At 39.1% G+C, this 18,119-nt stretch overlaps 1 protein-coding gene across 4 annotated transcripts in view; it reads left to right on the forward strand.

Moving 5' to 3' along the window:
- LOC109428906 (pro-resilin) overlaps positions 1-9,511 on the forward strand; it is a 48,640-nt gene extending 39,129 nt beyond the window's left edge. For 3 of the 4 annotated variants that reach the window (XM_029874976.2, XM_029874973.2, XM_029874974.2), the window contains one exon: positions 7,525-9,511. In XM_029874976.2, coding sequence (XP_029730836.1) covers positions 7,525-7,602 — 78 coding nt within the window. In that variant the 3' untranslated portion in view covers positions 7,603-9,511. The remainder of the gene's footprint in view (positions 1-7,524) is intronic. The other variant, XR_009998543.1, reaches the window with a different exon arrangement.
- Positions 9,512-18,119: the final 8,608 nt, after the last annotated feature.

Consider the following 18,119-nt stretch of genomic DNA (forward strand, 5'->3'; position numbering starts at 1 on the left):
TTCAACACAGTTTTACCGAAGTTCAGCTAGTTTTTACCGAACGTTCGGTAAACATTACTGATGGTTCAGTAGAGCTTACCGAACGTTCGGTAATTTTTTGACGAACTTCGGTAATATGGTGCTGAACATTCGGTAATCTTAACTTTTACCGAAAATAGAACAGCTGAATACGGTACTTTATTTAAAGTGTGTTTATCTGTCAAACTTTAACGAAGTTCGGCAAAAGTGACTGTCTTTACCAATTTTTTCCTGTAAAACAAACTTAACGGTTGAGATTTTGGTAGAACATTACCGAAGTCGGTGATTTTTACTAAGGGTGTACTGAGTACACACACCATGAAAAAAGCACGCTTGTTGTACACAGCGTGCGCGTAGTGTCACTGAGGGTGGCCGAAAACGCGACTGCTAGAGGGTTAATAATTGTGGAAGTTGGAGTGGGTCATCGTTTATATGGAAAAAATGAAAAATTCAATGGTATCCCATCAGATCGAAGCTTTTTTGACCCCAAATAAGTGTGCAAAATTTGGGCACGATCGGTTTAAGAAATCGCGTTTAAAGTTTGTATGGGATTTTACATGGGAAAACACATTTTTTTTGTATTTCTCTCATGACAAGCTCGAATTTTTCTAAAATCATGTATCCAATTTAGTGAAAACATAGCCTAGGGTGTCCTGAAAAAAATTGTCGAAGACCGCGAAGTGATCTGATGCTTATAAAAAAAGGTTATAGCATTGGCATTGCTTGCCAAAACAGCATGATTTTGTTGCTATTGTTATTCCTTTCCATGTTAAAACATAAACATAGCAAAGCTTTGATCTGAGAAAACGGTTACGATGACCCACGCTAGTGGACGTGCTCATAGAACACTGAGAAGCAAGTTGTGTCCCACTAGGAAAGTTACGCCAAGAAGAAGAAGAGGAAGAAAAAGAAGATCAACCAAACAACTTTCCCAAAGACACCAACCCTCTGAGTAATCTAGATCCTGAGATACATGAGATGGAAATTGCATAACTGTTTCTGCGGTTTGTTGAAAGTACCAAACAAATGCGCAGACACCTAAACAGAGACAATCACAGTTCCTAGCACTGTGCATATTACTCTGTGTATCAGAAAGAATAGAGCTAGTGTTGCGATTTGTCTCGCGCACTGTTACGAAAGCTCTCACTCGTTCGTACCTGTCTCTCGTCAAAAAACGGGAGATAAGCTCTTGAAATTGTGTGAGGCACAGCCTCCGAAGTAACCTGGAACCCCCTCAATCCTCTTGAAGCCTCGCAACACTTCATGAAACTTCTTAAAGCATTCCTTAAGCTCTACTGAAGTCCACTGGAGCCACCTAAATACACCTGTTACCCTCAGAAACTACCTACCCGAAATCCACAGCAATAATGACTTAAATGCTCTCAGAAAACTGCCTGAAAAACTCCCAGAGATTATAGTCATGCCTTAGGCTACTGAAGTACCCTGAGACTCCTTGAAGCCCGCTAAAGCTCCCTCAAACCCTTCGAAACGCCATGAAGAATACCCATAAATGGCATAACGCTTCGAATGGGGGAAGGGTGTCGTTCAGCAATCCGTAAAAAAACTCAGAAGTCGCATACAAAAAGTGTTTTTATTTTTTACAAAAAGTTTAACATACGGGAAAGGTTGCAAATAGAAAATGTATGCGTGAGTTTTTCTGACTCTCTACTGAAGCCACCTGGGAACCCCTGAAACCTGGACTTCCGTAAAGCTCCCTCTGAAACCTCTTGGAACTCTTTGATACCGCTTAGAATTCCCTTCCCCCCTGAGACTCCCGTAGCCTTCTCTCTAACTCCCCTCTCCCTCCTTTTAAACTGAAATCCCCTGGAACGCATTTTAACCCTTTGGAGCCGGAGGGGTCATATATGACCCCGGCGATGAAACCGAGCATAACAAACGTGTTCGACACCAGCGAGGTTGCGTCGACAGCGACGAATTAAATCGGCTCCAAAAGGTTAAGCTGTCTTGGAAAAGTTACGTCCCGAAATATCTTCGAAAATTAGTCCTAAAACTCCCTCAAAAATTTCTCCACGGGCTCTTTAAAACAAATCATACAAAAAATCATTCGAAAATCTACTTCAACGATTTCTTCTGCCTCGTTTAGGGATTCCAAGTTATTTCAAAAGCTAATAATTTTATTAAATCTTTCATGACTTTCTTCAAAAATTCATAAAGAAAACCATCCACGGATATCTTTAGAAAATCATTGATTGATTGCAGTTAGAAATCCTTCAATTCTTTTGAAAGTTCTTTCAAAGAAACTTCCATGGATTGATTAAGAAATTCTCGTAGATTTTCCTCTAGAAGGTCCTCCAGAAATGTCTCCAAGAATATCTCTAGAAATGCTGTCCTTGGCTTCCTCAGAAATTTCTGATTTTTTTTGTGGAAAGTCGTTTGAAAATTCTTTCAGGAAATTATCCACGGAATCCTTCAGAAGTACTTTCAGCGGTTTAAGTTTAAGGTTCCTCCATAAATTTTTACGATGATTTCTTTAGAACATCTTCCTCTCCTTCAGAAATTCTTCCAAAATTTCCTTTAGAAATTTATCTGGAGATTCCTTCAGCAATTCTTTGAGAGATTCCTCCATTTTTTTAAAGGTTCCTTTGAAAAGCCTTGTAATGATTTTTTCCGAAATTGTTTTTGGAAGTCGGTCTTAAAATCTACCATGATTTTCTTCGGATACACCTCCGATGGTTCTTGCATAGATTCTTGAAGAAATTTCTCCACGATCCATCTCTAAAAATTCTTTGAGGTGGATTTCCTTGGGTTAATTATGAAACTCCAACAGGGATTCATTGAGAAACCTAGGAATTTGTTCAAATAATCCTTCGGAAATTTCTCCAGGAAAGAACTTGCAACAAGGGTTCTCTCAGAAATCCTTGAAAATATCTCCAGATACATTCTCAAAATTTTAGGGATTTTTCAGGGGTTTCAGCAAAAGATTTCATCAAAAGTACTTCCTTGGCAAGGGTTTCTCCAGTAGCTCTTTGTGGAATTCCAGCAGAAATTTCTCCAAGGATTGTTGTGGAATATGATCCTTTGGTTTCGTCTAAAGAAATCTCTGGAGATTTTTTTAAAGGAGTCCCTTGAATAACTCCTGCTGATACCTTTGAAGATTCCTAGAAAAAGTTTTTGAAAATTTTGTGATGAGATTCCCATTTTAACATTTTTGAAGCAATTACTGAAGATATCTGTGGAACAATTCCAAAATGTACGCCTGCACCAAAGTGTAGATAAAGGTACTGATGGAATACTTGAAGAAATTTCTTTCTGAGAGATCATTGGAGAATATTCGGAAGGAATGCTTCTGGAGATGCCTCGGGGGGGAATTCTTAGATTTTTTTATCAAAATTTTTGTAAAGATATGAACACGAAACTGAAACACCCTGAAACATCCCAAAGTATTACCTGACAAAATTTTTGAAGGAAATCCTGCAGAAATAAGAAAATCTAAAAAAAAGAAGTGTTGAAGAAATATTTGTATACCTAGAAGACCTGGAGAACTCTCTGCAGGTATTCATAGGGGATTTTTTTGAAAAAAAAAATCCTTGAAAATGCTAAATAATAGATTCTGGAGTATTTTTTGCGAGAGATGCTGAGAGTCTGAGAATCTTTGAAGCACTTGCTGAAGTTTTACCGGATTTTTTTAAGAATCTCTGAAGAGAGAGCATAAGCATAAGCAATCCCAGAATGTACTTCCCCTGGAGTGGAAGCATCTCTTGAGAATTTTCTGGAGGAATATTTTAATAAATACCTGAAAGAATCCTTGAATACATGGAATAAAACCTGAAGGAATTCTTGTGAAATTCTAATAATAATTTCTAAAAGAGTGCCAAAAAATCTGTATTTCTTAGGGAAAACTCTAGAGGAATTTGTAAAAGAATCCCTGAAAGAATCTCCGAATCTCTGTAAAAAAATCCCCAGAAATTACATCTATTGGAACAATCTTTGAAGGAATTTCTAGAGAAAACCCAAAGAAAAATACCAGGTGGAATTCCCGCAGAAATACTTGGAGAAATACCTGAAGGAATACATGTACGAGCTTCTGTAGCAATTCTTGAATAAATTTCCTAAGGAATCCCTGAAAGAATCCCAGAAAAAAACCGTGGACTTATTTCAAGATGAATGTTTTGAGAATTTTCTTGAGAAACTCCTGAAGAAGATCCAAGAAATTATTAGAAGAATCTATGCATGGACAATTACGTATGTAGCAATCTGTAGGAATCTTTGGAGAAATTCTTGCTAATATCCTGAGAGAATCTTGATTACATAAGTATAAAAAAAATCCATGAAAAAACATCATTCTAGAATTGCTTCTGTGATTCTTTCAATCGGCCCTCTGTTATAGGGTAATTTTTGACGCAAACCGTACATTACGTCAGTAAACTATTCCCAACGAGATTTTTTAATAAATCTCTTCAAGAATTTCTCTCGGGATTTGTTGGAAGCCTTCCAATTATTTTTTCTAGAGTTTATGAAGAAATTACTTTCGGTATTCCTCCCAGAATAGCTCCCGAATTTTTCCTGAATTATTGGGATTCTGGAACTTGCGGAACTCATTAGAAGGTTTTCCTTTACAGGTTTTCTATATATTTCCCCTCGTATTTATTCTGAGATTTCTCTTGGAATTTCCTTTCTGCTGGGTTTCTTTCCAAACATTTTTTTAATCGATTGCCCAGAGTTTCTCTAGAAATTCTTCATAGATTCATCCTGGTATTCCTTCAGGAATTGCTCTACAAAATGCACCAGGGGTTTCTCACAGAATACCTAACAGAGTTTCTTTTGGAATGCTATGAGGGATAACTTTCTCGAGCAATTCAGTTTTTTTTCTCCTAAACATATCCAGAGATTCTTGTTCTATATCCATATTTTTTTCCATTTTTTTTTTAAAGATTTCCTCAACATTCCTCCAAAAATTCTATCCAATGCTTCCCCGTAAGTTTATCGTGGGAATCATTTCTGTTTCCTCTAGGCCTTCCTCCCGCCTTTCACATTATATGGGGATGTACCTCGTATTCCTTTCAGCACTTGTCTAAATCTTCCGCCCAGTACTCCCTCCCTCAAGAGATATCATCTATGATTCTTCCTGCTATGCCTTTAGAGCTTCCTCCCATAGAGGATGAACTAGCTTTGGGCTGAATTCCCTCTTAATATATAGTAATATATTAATAATTCCTCCCGTGTGTGTTACATGTATTTTTTTTTTCAATATTTTTTCCAGAGATTCTTCCCGGGTTTCCCCATGGATAGATATCTCCTGGGAATTCTGACAGGATTTGGTTTGGGATTTTTCTCAAGATTCATTCAATTAATCTTCTCAGAACTTTCACAGTAGTTACTCTCGAATTTTTTTCTGGAATTTCTCCTGGGATTTCTATCAAGATTTCTACCGTGATTCCTCTGGGGATTCATTTCGGAATTCTTCCAATGATTCCTCTCAAGATTTATTAAGATATTATTCGCAGATTTTGTCCTGGAATTCCTGTTGGGATTTGAGCTTGAGCTTGAGCTTGAGCTTGATTGACCGCCCGTGGATGCTACTCCAGTATCGCCAGACCAGCTACACTCACACAAGGACCAATGAGATAACTGCCGGGGACTAGCAGGCATCTTCAGTGTGTGAGCGTTGGTGATCTTCTATTTTTAGGCGACAATGGCGCCTGCCACGTCAGGTTGCAGGTCAATGTGGGGAAGGAGTAAGGAAGTGATGATTGCAATCGTTTGTATCCACATCTGGCCGAATATACCTCTGCGCCAGCACAAATTCATGCTGATGTTGGAGTGTTGGTGGGAATTGGTTGGCAGAAGGTTCACACATTGATGTGTGGATACCAGGAGAAGGTGATAGAATTGTGTGATTTTATTATTTTGAAGATGTGCGGCATAGTTCGCTTGATTGCATAACTTGTAGGCGTTTTCTAATAGGATTGTGACACTGTGCTATGAAAGTTTGGAAGAAAGGGAAACGGCTTTTTCAACCCGTTTCTGTTCTAGCGACGGCTATGAACATGTTCATATACATGTATATGTAGAGAGCAGAGAGAAAGTATATAGAAAGATACAAAGTAGGAGGAAAGGGACGGGCCAGGGATTGAACCCAGGACCTTCTGCATATAAACCAGAAGCGGTAGCAACTAGACCACCAAGCCCGTTATCCTGGAATTCCTGTTGGGATTTCTCCAAGAACTCTTCTCAAATTATTTCCGGAGCTTGTCTCAAGATACATTCAGAAATCCTTCTCAGAACTTTTTCAGATTGTTGGTTACTTACTTACTTTACTTTCAGTCCTGGGCACCCACGATGGTTCAGATGGCCGATTTTTGGTTACTCCAGGGATTCTTCTCAAAATTCATTCCGAGTCCTTACTCAGATTTTTTTCCAGGGATTCCTCCTGGAATATCCGCAGAAATTGTTTCAGGGATTTTTCCCAAGATTCCTCTGAAGATTCATTCCGACACTCATTTTATATTTTTTCCAGACTCATCTCGGAATTCTATCGAGAATTCTCCAAGGCTTCGTCTATTGATTCTTTCTCAGACTCTTCCTGGATTTTTGCAGGTTTTTTCAGGATTTATTAAAAATGTTCCAGGGATTCCATCCGGGATTTCTCCGGGAGATTCTCTTCCAGGAATTTCTTCCAAAAATGCTCCCGAAACTTTTTTAGGGATTCTTTCCAAGATTCCCTCAATTGTTTCTTTAAGGATTCCTGAGATTCTTCCAGGGATTTCTTATGGAGTCTATTCAGTGCATTCCCAAGGCTTTCTTTCTCTCGAGATTCATTTATGAATTTCCGGATCTGCCTTAGATCTCTCCTCTAGGAGTAACTCCATTTTCCTCTGATTTCTTCCATTAGATGACATCAATGTGTCTTGTGTAACGATACATTTCAGCTCGTGACATTAAGCAGTGCTTAGATTTCCCAATGTTTTTCCATATGTTTTGGCAGGCAACCTGCTACAGCAGTACATATTTACTGATATCCAAACTAATACGTGAAAAGAGCGGAACAGTCACTGCATACATTAGCTTTTGGCAGCTATATTATCGCTCAATCAAAAATTAGAAATTAGCAATAAACTTGATAAAAACGCCTATCACTTTGTATGGGTGAAGCAATTAAAATTGAGATGAAAATTGAGATGATAAAAAGAAGGAACATCTCTCTGTTGTTAAAGACGTTTTTAAATATTTTTTCTGTGAGATATTGGCTATTGCTAGTTTTTGCCGTTTCAGAGCGTGTTAATATTTTAGTCTTAGCTATTCACGTCTTTTCTGGGCATGTTCCCATACATTTTGGAAAATTTAAGCCATGATTAGATAGAGGGTCATCTTTACCTAATACCCATGAAGGTTCGTCTGAGAAGCTCCTTTCTCTCTTTTACCGTGTAGGCCCAGAAAAACCTCTATGATATCTATTAATCTCAAATTGCATCTTTTCAGTTATTTCATAACTGTCCGATATTTCCAAAACAATGAAGTTTCTTAAAAAATATCTTTTATTTTTAGGTGACGTACGAAGGTGAAGCCAAATACCCAGAAGGCCCAGGTCAGGGTGGAGCCAACTCCGGTGGATACAAGTACTAAACCCACCAACCCTTCCTCCAAACCCCATCGACCCAAGTGATATTGAAAACCTCTTACCACACATGTGTGATTAGCCGAGAACCTTCATGACAAAGCTCCGTTTCCCTGCCATGTTTCAATGCTGAATACGTGTGCCAAGAAAAACGGACCAACTCAACTCACGACGATGCATCGAGCGAGCGCGCGCGAATCATGTTCTTCCATTAAGTTCTTCATAGAAAACCATGTTACAAGTCACCGTAATACCCCGGCTCTACCAAGAGCCGCTTAATTATTGCCGAAGTAGGAAAACATCAACGAAACAGCCGCGCAAAGTTTCGTTGCCCAATTAATCATCATCACCAACCGACGACGACGATCGCACGGAATACCCTCCTCACAGATGCCAGTATAACGACCGACAACGACAGTATTTCCATCGCAAATGTTCGCGAAATTAATGGCCAGGAAAATTAGCGAGATAAGCCCCAGGTTGGGGTACCCTTTCGGACCAGCATCAGCACTCAGCAGCGCCATCTCGAGAGATCCAACGAACACATTTGCGCACCTTTATTTATAATTGTAACCTCTTGTACATGTTTCTTGGAATAGTCATAAATTAAGTGGACCAATGCAAATGGCCCAGTAGTTTGTTTTGCCTATTCAGTTTCCACCCCCACGCCCGCAACACAAGTGATACCTAGACATTCCCTCAGAGCACACAATTGCCCATCTAGCGACATTGCGACAATGATTACGGTCCATGTCATCCCCAACGACCCTCTAATGAACGCTCCGTTAGTAATAGTAATCATGTTTGAGCAAATAGTAAGACCAGAAGAAGACGAAGACTCACACAGTCTCATAGGAGGCGATGAGCAACCACGAGTATAGTTTGTCACATCCAGTGTAATTAATTGAACGATTATTGCCCGTCTCTATGCAGAACACAATTTGCCGGCTTTCAGAAAGATCGCAAGCCGAGAAAAATCTACACTGGTGAATCTCAATAAATAGTATTCGAAACCGCTGAGTGAACCACCAGTAGTAGTAAGACTTCTACACTAGAGAGGATGCAATATGACTCTTTTTTACGACCTTAGAAGACGTTTCGTTCAATGAAGCTTAATAATATGTAGACGGCGATCAGAAGGAAGCGAGGGACGAAATGTCAAGATGACTTTTGTAGGACTTTTAAAATTTTACGGAGCAAATCACGGGTTTTGAGCGACGAACTTAGACTTTGGAACTGCCAGTTAATTATATGTATAAAACTGTACAGTATTCGGCAGGAAAAAATGCGAAAGTGTTTTTCAACTCAAACCTCATTTTCGTCCATTTGACATTAACCAATCTATGTTTCAACGTTCCATGATCTATAATAGGCTAGTTTTCTGGAAAGTTAATTAAAAAATTTCCCATTTTGGTCACTAACCTTTACAGGGCGGCGCCTGAAGATGAAGACAACCAGAATTTTCAAACCGCAGAAAATCGCACAGGTCGCTAAATTTCGCATCTGATAAAACAAAATTTTTGATTTTCTCTACAATATCATCAAATATATGTACTTATTTCATCTGCTATGTAAAACTACATGGCTCTGGATCAGTGTGGTCTGGTTGTTCATCGAATTTGAGCTAATTTTGTTACTGTTATAGTCATTTTGTTTAATGACCATTGGGCGCGCAGTTTATTGATATCCGCTAATTAGGCCTACATTATCACATGTTAAACATCAAATATGTTCATTTTTATTTTTCAGTGCTAGAATATAGACATTGACTGATACACTGTCATGAATAAATACACATATATATCCTATATTTAGCGTGTAATAGTGCCTTGAACTTTTCGCATTTTTTCCTGCCGCACCCTGTAAGCTACGCAAAATAATGAAGAAAATCGATAAAAATAAAAACATTGTAAAATAGTATAGTGGTAATTAATCTGAAAGAAATGGATGGCGTAATATTTGCAAGTAATTAACACTACCTGACCAGGTAGGGTATAGGTTCCTTTATTAAGCATTTGGCTCCCATTTTTGTCTTACGAAAACAAAAGATTGAAAAAAACGGAATGAATCGGTGCCGTAATGGCTTTTTTTTTAATAGGATGAATTTAGGAGCGTGAGATTACTTATGGCACTCATACCCTAAATAGGGACGGTTTTATCTTGTTCACAGATTGTAAGTGCTTTTCTTAATGAAGCGGTTTCTGTTCCCGAATGAGGTTTCACGTTCTGCTATTATTAATTCTGTAATTCTGTAATCTCAACGCACCCTCTGGCCCCGACGTGGCCGATCTGCGTTGTAACCCCTGCTGAGCGATACGTCTACCGGACGGAGTACGACGATGCTACAAACTCTGGACTTAATGAAAAGTGAGTTTCTAATACCGTTGGTCAAGCCTTCTAGAACCTACAGCTACGGCACAAATGTTCGATCCTTAAGGGAGGGGGCGCTGTGTACTCCATTGATAAAACGATTTATCAGTTACGCGCTACTGTTTCCAGATCAATGGCGCTCTGCAATACTATATTTTTTTGAGAATCTACTTATCGTGATTTGTTGTGATAACCTAGTAATTATAAGCCGAGCAACCTGCACTGAAAAGTCACAGATTGACCAATCTATCAAAAGGTGAGCTTGTAGTACTGGCACTAATAGAACTAAGCTATTATTAAGATCCGAAAACACATGGAGTTCATGACAATCTATTTAACCCTTATGTGGCCGGCAGGGCACCCATTTAAAATACACAGTGTAGAAAAAAGCAAAAAGTTTGTCGGACACATAACGGTTAAATAGGGCCCATACAGGCAAAGCGGCAAACGCGCGGGCATTTAGTTTGACCAAGCCACAGTGTTTGAAATCGATGATTTTGCGATGAAAATTAAATAGCTTTTTAGGTTGGTTCTAAAGGTTTGGCGTGTTCCACAAATTTTTCTGCATGTAAAAAGGTACATAATTGATGATATACATATATTAATACCCCTAAAAGTGAGATAACCATATTACTCCTTCAAAAAATTGTTTAGAGGTTGTACTGCCCTTCAAAGCATATCTGTCCCATGTTGTTTTGCATTCTTACCGTGTTTTTCTCAGTAACAGAGCCATTTGAAGTTAATTTAATATTTTTTTCATTTTGCATCACAAATAAATATTCCACGATAACGTGATTTTTAGTTGTCACTTAAGCAGAGCGTTCATGATTAACAAGAATTTTAATCATGTTTAATCATTGATGAATAAAATTCCAATTTTGGTGATTATTGATTATGATTAATGATTAATTTGATTTTTAGGATGATTAAAGATTATGATTAATGATTAAAATTGGTTTTATCTGTGATTATTGATTATGATTAATCATTAGAAATGGCTCATTGATTAAAAATCATGATTAATCATGATTAATCAATCACAAAAAACTGGAAATTGAATAATATTTTTTCTTATGATTATGATTACTGATTAATGATTAGATTGAAAAAACAGCGTGATTAAGATTAATGATTAATGATTGAATGAGATTTTTTTGTGATTATGATTAATGATTTTAATTATTCTTAATCATTAATCATTAATCATGATTAAATTTATGATTAATCATTAACGCTCTGCACTTAAGTTAGAGCGGTGGGACAGTATGCGTAGAAAAACAACATGGTACAGATATGCTTAGAACGGCAGTGTACGTCTTCAGCAAAATTGTAGCCCATAATAAAAGAAAATATTTCGTAGAACATGTCAGAGCTCCACCTCTTATGGTTTTCGAGATGTGAGGCGTTTTGTGCGAAGTATTCTATTCTATTATTCTATTCAATTCTAGTGCTTGCACAACCAGTATTGAAAAGCATCCTGGGAATATCAAAGTTTGATATTTTCTTGTCAGCATTATAATATTTGCACCATGTCAGAGACGCGACACAAATATTAAAATGGCCAGACCCACTGTGCAGACTAATGGATTGGCAGATAATTCAAAAGTTTAAGGCAATCAGATTATCCATTTATGAATAACATGATTGACAAACCTTTTTGAATCGAAAGATGGAAGAAACGGGGACAACCGTACGAACCGTTTCTTTTTAACCCTCAAAAGGATACCTGGGGTCCATTGGACCCCAGAACCACTTCGAAGATGTCGCAAACAAGTTTGGATTGACATATCGGACCCATTTTTTCAGTACCTTCAAACTACACCGCCATGAGTTATTTGTGCAAAAATACCAACAGTTTCATGGCGTACTATGGGTTATTCTCCATGTCAAACTTGAACCGAGCGATTTTGTACCCCTGGACCCCACGCCACAAATGATTGTTTCTTTTAATCATGGCTCCCTAGAATAAGGCTGTATTCGACAAAATTGTTCTGCATACCAAGGGCAATACCACAAATTTCTCATAAGTCTTGATAACTATTCATTAAAACATCAATCTGTGTTGATTGCGAAAAAATTAAAATGAAGCTTGAAACAAAGCGATTGCAGCGCCACTGTTGTTTTCAACACGCTTTTGAAATTTCAATATTGAATATTGCAAAATACAGGATTTTTTTTTCCACGTTGACGTCTAACTAATGGTTAGATCGTGTGCTCTATTGAATGAAACTGGTCGCAATGATGCTCATGCGATAGATATTAGATTGTGAATGCTGACATTGTCAATGGTGGTTACGTCGACTATGCGAATATGGGCAGTGCAAAGCAGCACTGATTAGGACCAAGAGGCACTCATCAGGAATACTTATTCATTTTTCCTTGTTTCAAGATCTATCTCGGCCACTACCAAACCGAGATCTATCACTTTCAACAAGGTTTGAAATGTAATATGGACCAAAACTTTTTCCTTTGATTACTAAAATATGCTGTTCCACTAGTTGGAAGCAGGTAGGACTGTAACGTAGTTACAAAAGGTCAACAAAAATTTAATTTTTATCCAAACCTAATCGCCAAGTAAGATATTTCTCAATTTCAAAACATGGGACCAGCGAGGGTTATCGATTACCTTTTAGTAACTCGAGAGCCCCTGGTGGTGAGATTTAGAACCACCAATTTAAACCTATCCTGCAGCAAACTTACTGGGAGGATCTCATCACTAAAACTAATGACGATTAGCCTCATCAGTTCATACGAGAACTGAAATGTTGTTTTTGCAAAAAAAATACAATAGATGACTATTGAAAAGAGGGCGTCGCGTAGGTCTAGCATTGTTAAGTCATCCGATGATCTAGCATTCTCAAATCGATCGGTGAGCAAGTTAGGGGCTGTCCATAAACCACGTGGTCATTTTTTTGGGACTTTTCAACCCCCCCCCCCCCCCCCCCCGCGTGGTCATTAGTCCATACATTTTTTTTTAATTCTCCATACAAAATGATCATTGGCCGAACCCCCCCTCATGACCACGTGGTTTATGGACAGCCCCTTAGATGTGACCAAACAGTTAATAGAAAAAAGTGTAATCTACTCCATAGTGATTAAAGATCGAACGAAAGATTGTGTAAGCAAATAGTGTAAACTTGAAAACAGAAATCAATTGAACATACATTATTATTACAGTTTTTGAGAGCATAACGTGGAATTTTAAAAATCTGAAGTAGGCCCTGTTGCGAAAAGTTTACAGTAAGACGTTGTGAGTAACCTAGAACAATATGTGAAGGAGTAGAAAATTATTGAATTCGTTCTTATTTTTCAACAATTCTCGCAGATAGAAAAACCTTCTAAAAACTGAAAAACTGTAGTATCGAATACTCCCACGAGGCACAGGTAATGAGTGATTATGAGGTTATTGTGACTGTGTTATTGTGTTAATGCGAATTTTTGTTATGTTTTCTCCTTGAAGGACACTGCTATCCTTCAAGCGAAGGTGCTAGTGTAGGGTGTAGGGGATAGCGACCAGCCACCCTGTCTCTAGGGACGAGTCAGAAGCTCGGAGGCTTGTAGGCTCGCCTCGTCGTCCGCGCCAGTATTCGACCCTCGCGCACCCTGGGCCGAAGGAATCCACGCCTTCCGGAGGAATTCGGACGCTTCTAACCGAATATCGCTCCATCGGTCTCGAAGGGAGATTCACACCACGTGAGCGCATTGGCACCGCCCATCACCACCCCGCCTGTCGAACCCCATCGATCGGTGTTAGCAACACGAGAACGGCTCGTAGCCACGAGTGATAAGCACGGATGGTGGTGTGATAGCCCGTCATCGTAGTTCGACTGACAGCATCCCCGGTCGAGCGATCGGACTGCTCGAATTACTACGCTAGACGAGAGCCGAACCCTCTCCGACCCGGTATCACGAGTGAGCAGAGAGACGGTACCGCGCACGGTGTCACGTGCACGGATCGACCGGTAGTCCACCGGAGTGACGGCGACATCGCAAGGATACAGCCAGGGCCCTCACGGCTGCAAGCAGGTCAGATCGTTTTGGTTTTTTTTTTTGTATATGATAACCGTTCGCATTGAACACCCATAGACCCATTTTTGGTCGAAGAAGCGTGCACGCATTAGGGAATAAGAGACAACTAGAGTGTAAGATTTTATAGCCCCCTTCCTCGTTATAAGATGTTTTCACCCTGAATAGATTTAGAACCGTTTTATGGCACATACTAGTAAATTAATCGGAAGAGGAGAGAAAACTTGATCATTGGTTCAGTTGGTTTTCGTCAGAGATTCGCCCCATCGTTCGTTGGTTCTGGGTAAACAATTTGAACAGTTAACTGTTGCACGGTAGGTTCGGAATTGATCTTAACTTGTTACAAGGACTCGCCTTGAGGAGTCTGGCCGGGATACTCAAGCTGATCCACATGCAAGCCGATTGGAAGTGCTTGCTTGGCGCTTAAGTGGATGCAGTTGATACCAATCTGACCTCGTAACACGAAACCGTTACAGGACTACGGTTCAGTTTGGTACAACTTTCGCCGCAACGCAACCCAAAATATTGATCTACCCACGCTACGGGCTACACGATCTCTTGCAGTTCTTCGCGGGCTTTCTCTCGTGGTTTTTTCTCAAGATTTCTCTTGAAAGTGTAGAGAGTTCCACCTGGAATTTCCCTAGAATTTCCTCCCGGAATCACTCCCAGAATTACAGAAATTCTCGCAATGTCCCTCTCGAGATTTCTTCAATAGTTCTTCCCGAAGTTCCTGACGCGACTTCACCAAAACTCCTTTCGATATTCCTCTGGTTACCAACAAGGAATTTCGTAGAATATGCAACCAGATATATCAAGGAAAACTCCGGGAAAAAATCCAGGCAAGAACTCCGGGAGTAATTAGTAGAGAAATTCCAAAATGAAGAATCAGAGAAAACTTGAGACAATTTCCGGTTGGGATTACGGAAATACTGGAAATCTCCGGGGGAATCTTTGAAATATCACTGCAAGAAATGCCAAACCGAAATAAAAGTCGCTGAAAATAACTCCTATAAAACCATTGAAAGGGATTGTGGCAAGAACTCTATGAGAAATATCAGCAATAAACCAGCAAGAATCAGCAATAGAAATTTCACAAAGAAACTCCGGAAGAAAACCTTAGGAGAAGTCTTGGGCCCATATAGCCGAGGCGGTAAACGCACGGGTATTCAGCATGACCATGCTGATGGTGACGGGTTCGATTCCGGCTCGTTCCAGGATCTTTTCGTAAAGGAAATTTCCTTGACTTCCTCGGGCATAGAGTATCTTCGTGCCTGCCACACGATAAACACATGCAAAATGGTCATTAGCAGAGGAAGCTCTCAGTTAATAACTGTGGAAGTGCTCATAGAACACTAAGCTGAGAACCAGGCTTTGTCCCATACAGAGGAGTCTTGAGAATAGAGAAGTCTTGGGATAGAGTATACACAATAAATCATGAAAAGCTTCTGGGAGCAATTTCGGAAGGAATCTTCTAAAAAAACTACATTGAGAAACTCCGCGTAAAATCTCAGGTAGGTGGCCCTGTCTCAGGGTCATGAGGATCACACGTCCGTTGTGTAAAAAAAAGAAGCGGACACCGTCTTCAGCCAGAGGCTGTACAGACTGAATGAAACTAAACAATAGACAAGGGACACACGGAGCATGCACCAGTGGATACGGAGAAGAAACTATTCTCGCGAAAAGTTTCTTTGCCCGGAGCGGGAATCGAACCCTCACCCCATAGCATGGTGCGATTAGAAGCTTGGTGACCCTAACCGTACGGCTACGAGGCTCCACCATGCGGATGGTTATGAGTTCACTCCGCAGCTGCACCAGTTTTCGTCGAGCAGACACAAGTCGACAATTAAATCATCTGAGCACATGGTCAAACGAAAAATCGGAGAAGGAACTTCAGGAGAAACCCTTTGAGAGATTTTGTGAGCGATTCCGCCTTGAAAAACTTCTGGAAGAAATCCCGAAAGGAACTCCTCCAAACATCTCGTAAAAAACTTCCGACAAAATCATGGAAGGAGCTCTAGTAAAAGTTAAAGGAATAACTTTGTGGCCTTCGTAGCCGTACGGCTAGAGACGTCACACAGTGGAGCACCTAGTACATCAAAACTGATCAAAATTATTTTGACGTATTTTCGCAACCCAAATACCACCTAAATTAGTAATGAAACGTGTTTCATAGTTTTCAATGAATTTTATAACAATAAATTCACCTAGCAGTGAGAAACAACCAATTTAACCGTCTCAACAAGATTTTTTTTTTTAAATAATTGTACCACCATTCCATAGAAAATTGATATAGTGTATCTCCGAACATCGTGATACTTGGTGGTTTTGTAGTTTATCGAAAATAATTAGACCCGTATTTATTTTTATTTCATCATTAGGGTGACCAATTTTATGATTGTAAAAATCAAGATTTTTCGAAACTAAAATTTTTCAAAAAATCACAGCTTTTGAACCATTTGACCGATTTTAAACTTCTTTTTTTGCTTGAAAGCTGTTGAATTCTAGTTTTCAGCAAAAATACGTTCAGAGGGCCAAATAGTGCTTTTGGGCAAATAATATTATACAATTATATAATTATCACGATTTTTTCAAAGTGTTGCAACTTTTGAAATCGGAAACATCCGGAAGGTTTTCTTTCTGCATTTGAAAGAGGAACAATAGCTCTATCATACACTAAAAGCAGATTTCCCGGAAACAGCCGGAAAATCAACTTATTTCATTTTGAATGTACGGTAAAGGATTCCATCAAAAAAAAAATTTCAATATTTTCATGTACTGTATGTAAACTTAACGTCAATTTATTTGGGTGACAAATTGACAGAATAACAACATTAACCTTGTTTAACAAACTGCATCGTTGAGTTGATTGACTATCAATTTTATTCACTTTGTACGGTCAAAACTTGCACGCGCTGTGAGTTATATCAAAGAAAACGGCTAACATTCAGCTTCACTAAACCTCTTCTGATAAGCGTAAACAAAACATTTGGACACTGCTACCTGTCAGACGGTTACACTATAACTACACTTGGCAAAAACACGACGGAAAACCCAATTACTTCATTTTGAGTTTCTCCACTTATGATCAGGTTTTGATATGATTTACTCCAATGTGCGTCAGTCATTTAGCCGTTTCGTAGGCCTCGGAGTGCAGGTTAGATTCCCGCTCCAGTCGGGGAAAACTTGCGGTGCCAACACCGCTCAAACGTCGAATTTTGTGTCAGAGTTAGCAGGCCAGTATTCTGAATCTAGAGGTCCAAAAATACGGTTCTAGCGAATAAACTTTGAAGGACACACACTTTTTATACTACTTCCCTTTGGACATAGCGTGAGCCATTAGGGAGAAATCCCAAGAAAATTTTATTGAGCAAATGCAGAAGGAAGAAGAAATCCCCCGAAGGAGTCTGGGATCAATACTGGGAAAGCCTACTAAAGCAATCCTGCAGGATCGCTGTGAAAAACATCAGGAGAAGTCGTAGAAAAGATCAGAATCGAGAAATCTGGAAAAAAAAGAAATACATAAAATGCTAAAATACGATTGCTGACATCTTGAAACTGAGAAAAAAAACTGAAAAAAGGTAAGGTATCTTTGAAAATCCTAAAAGACATTGCAAGAGGCAAGCTTATGCTTATGTTCCTTATGCTAGGCTACAAAATAGAATTATTGAATGAATAAAGACAATACATGCAGGAACAAGATTGTGCCTATTCTCTCATTTATGCCATAAACTTCAATCTTCCATAAACAAGCGACATCGTATAAATAAGCCTTTCAATATGCAACACGTATCGTACACAACACGCTGAATATACGAAGCTGTAGCTGTTCCACTGATTTAAGCATGAGCGTGGGAGAGAAAATGAAAAGTATCTGGCGCTAGTTCGTCTTCAAGCATATAAAAAAAAATCAAATCAAGCAGTGGAACGAAGTTTGCAATAGTTACAGAATGACTGGTTTGATGACATGGAAAAATAATAATAAGACCAGCAGTCGATTTTCATATAGAATGGTAATGTATGATTTTCAATATCCAACGAACCGATTGAGCTGTAATTTTGATATTGGTCATTGTATAATGCGAGTTTTTATGTGTAAGGAAATTATTGCAACTTTCAAGTAACAGATATG

The sequence above is a fragment of the Aedes albopictus genome, chromosome 3, assembly GCF_035046485.1.
Source record: "Aedes albopictus strain Foshan chromosome 3, AalbF5, whole genome shotgun sequence".
NCBI classification, from domain to species: domain Eukaryota; kingdom Metazoa; phylum Arthropoda; class Insecta; order Diptera; family Culicidae; genus Aedes; species Aedes albopictus.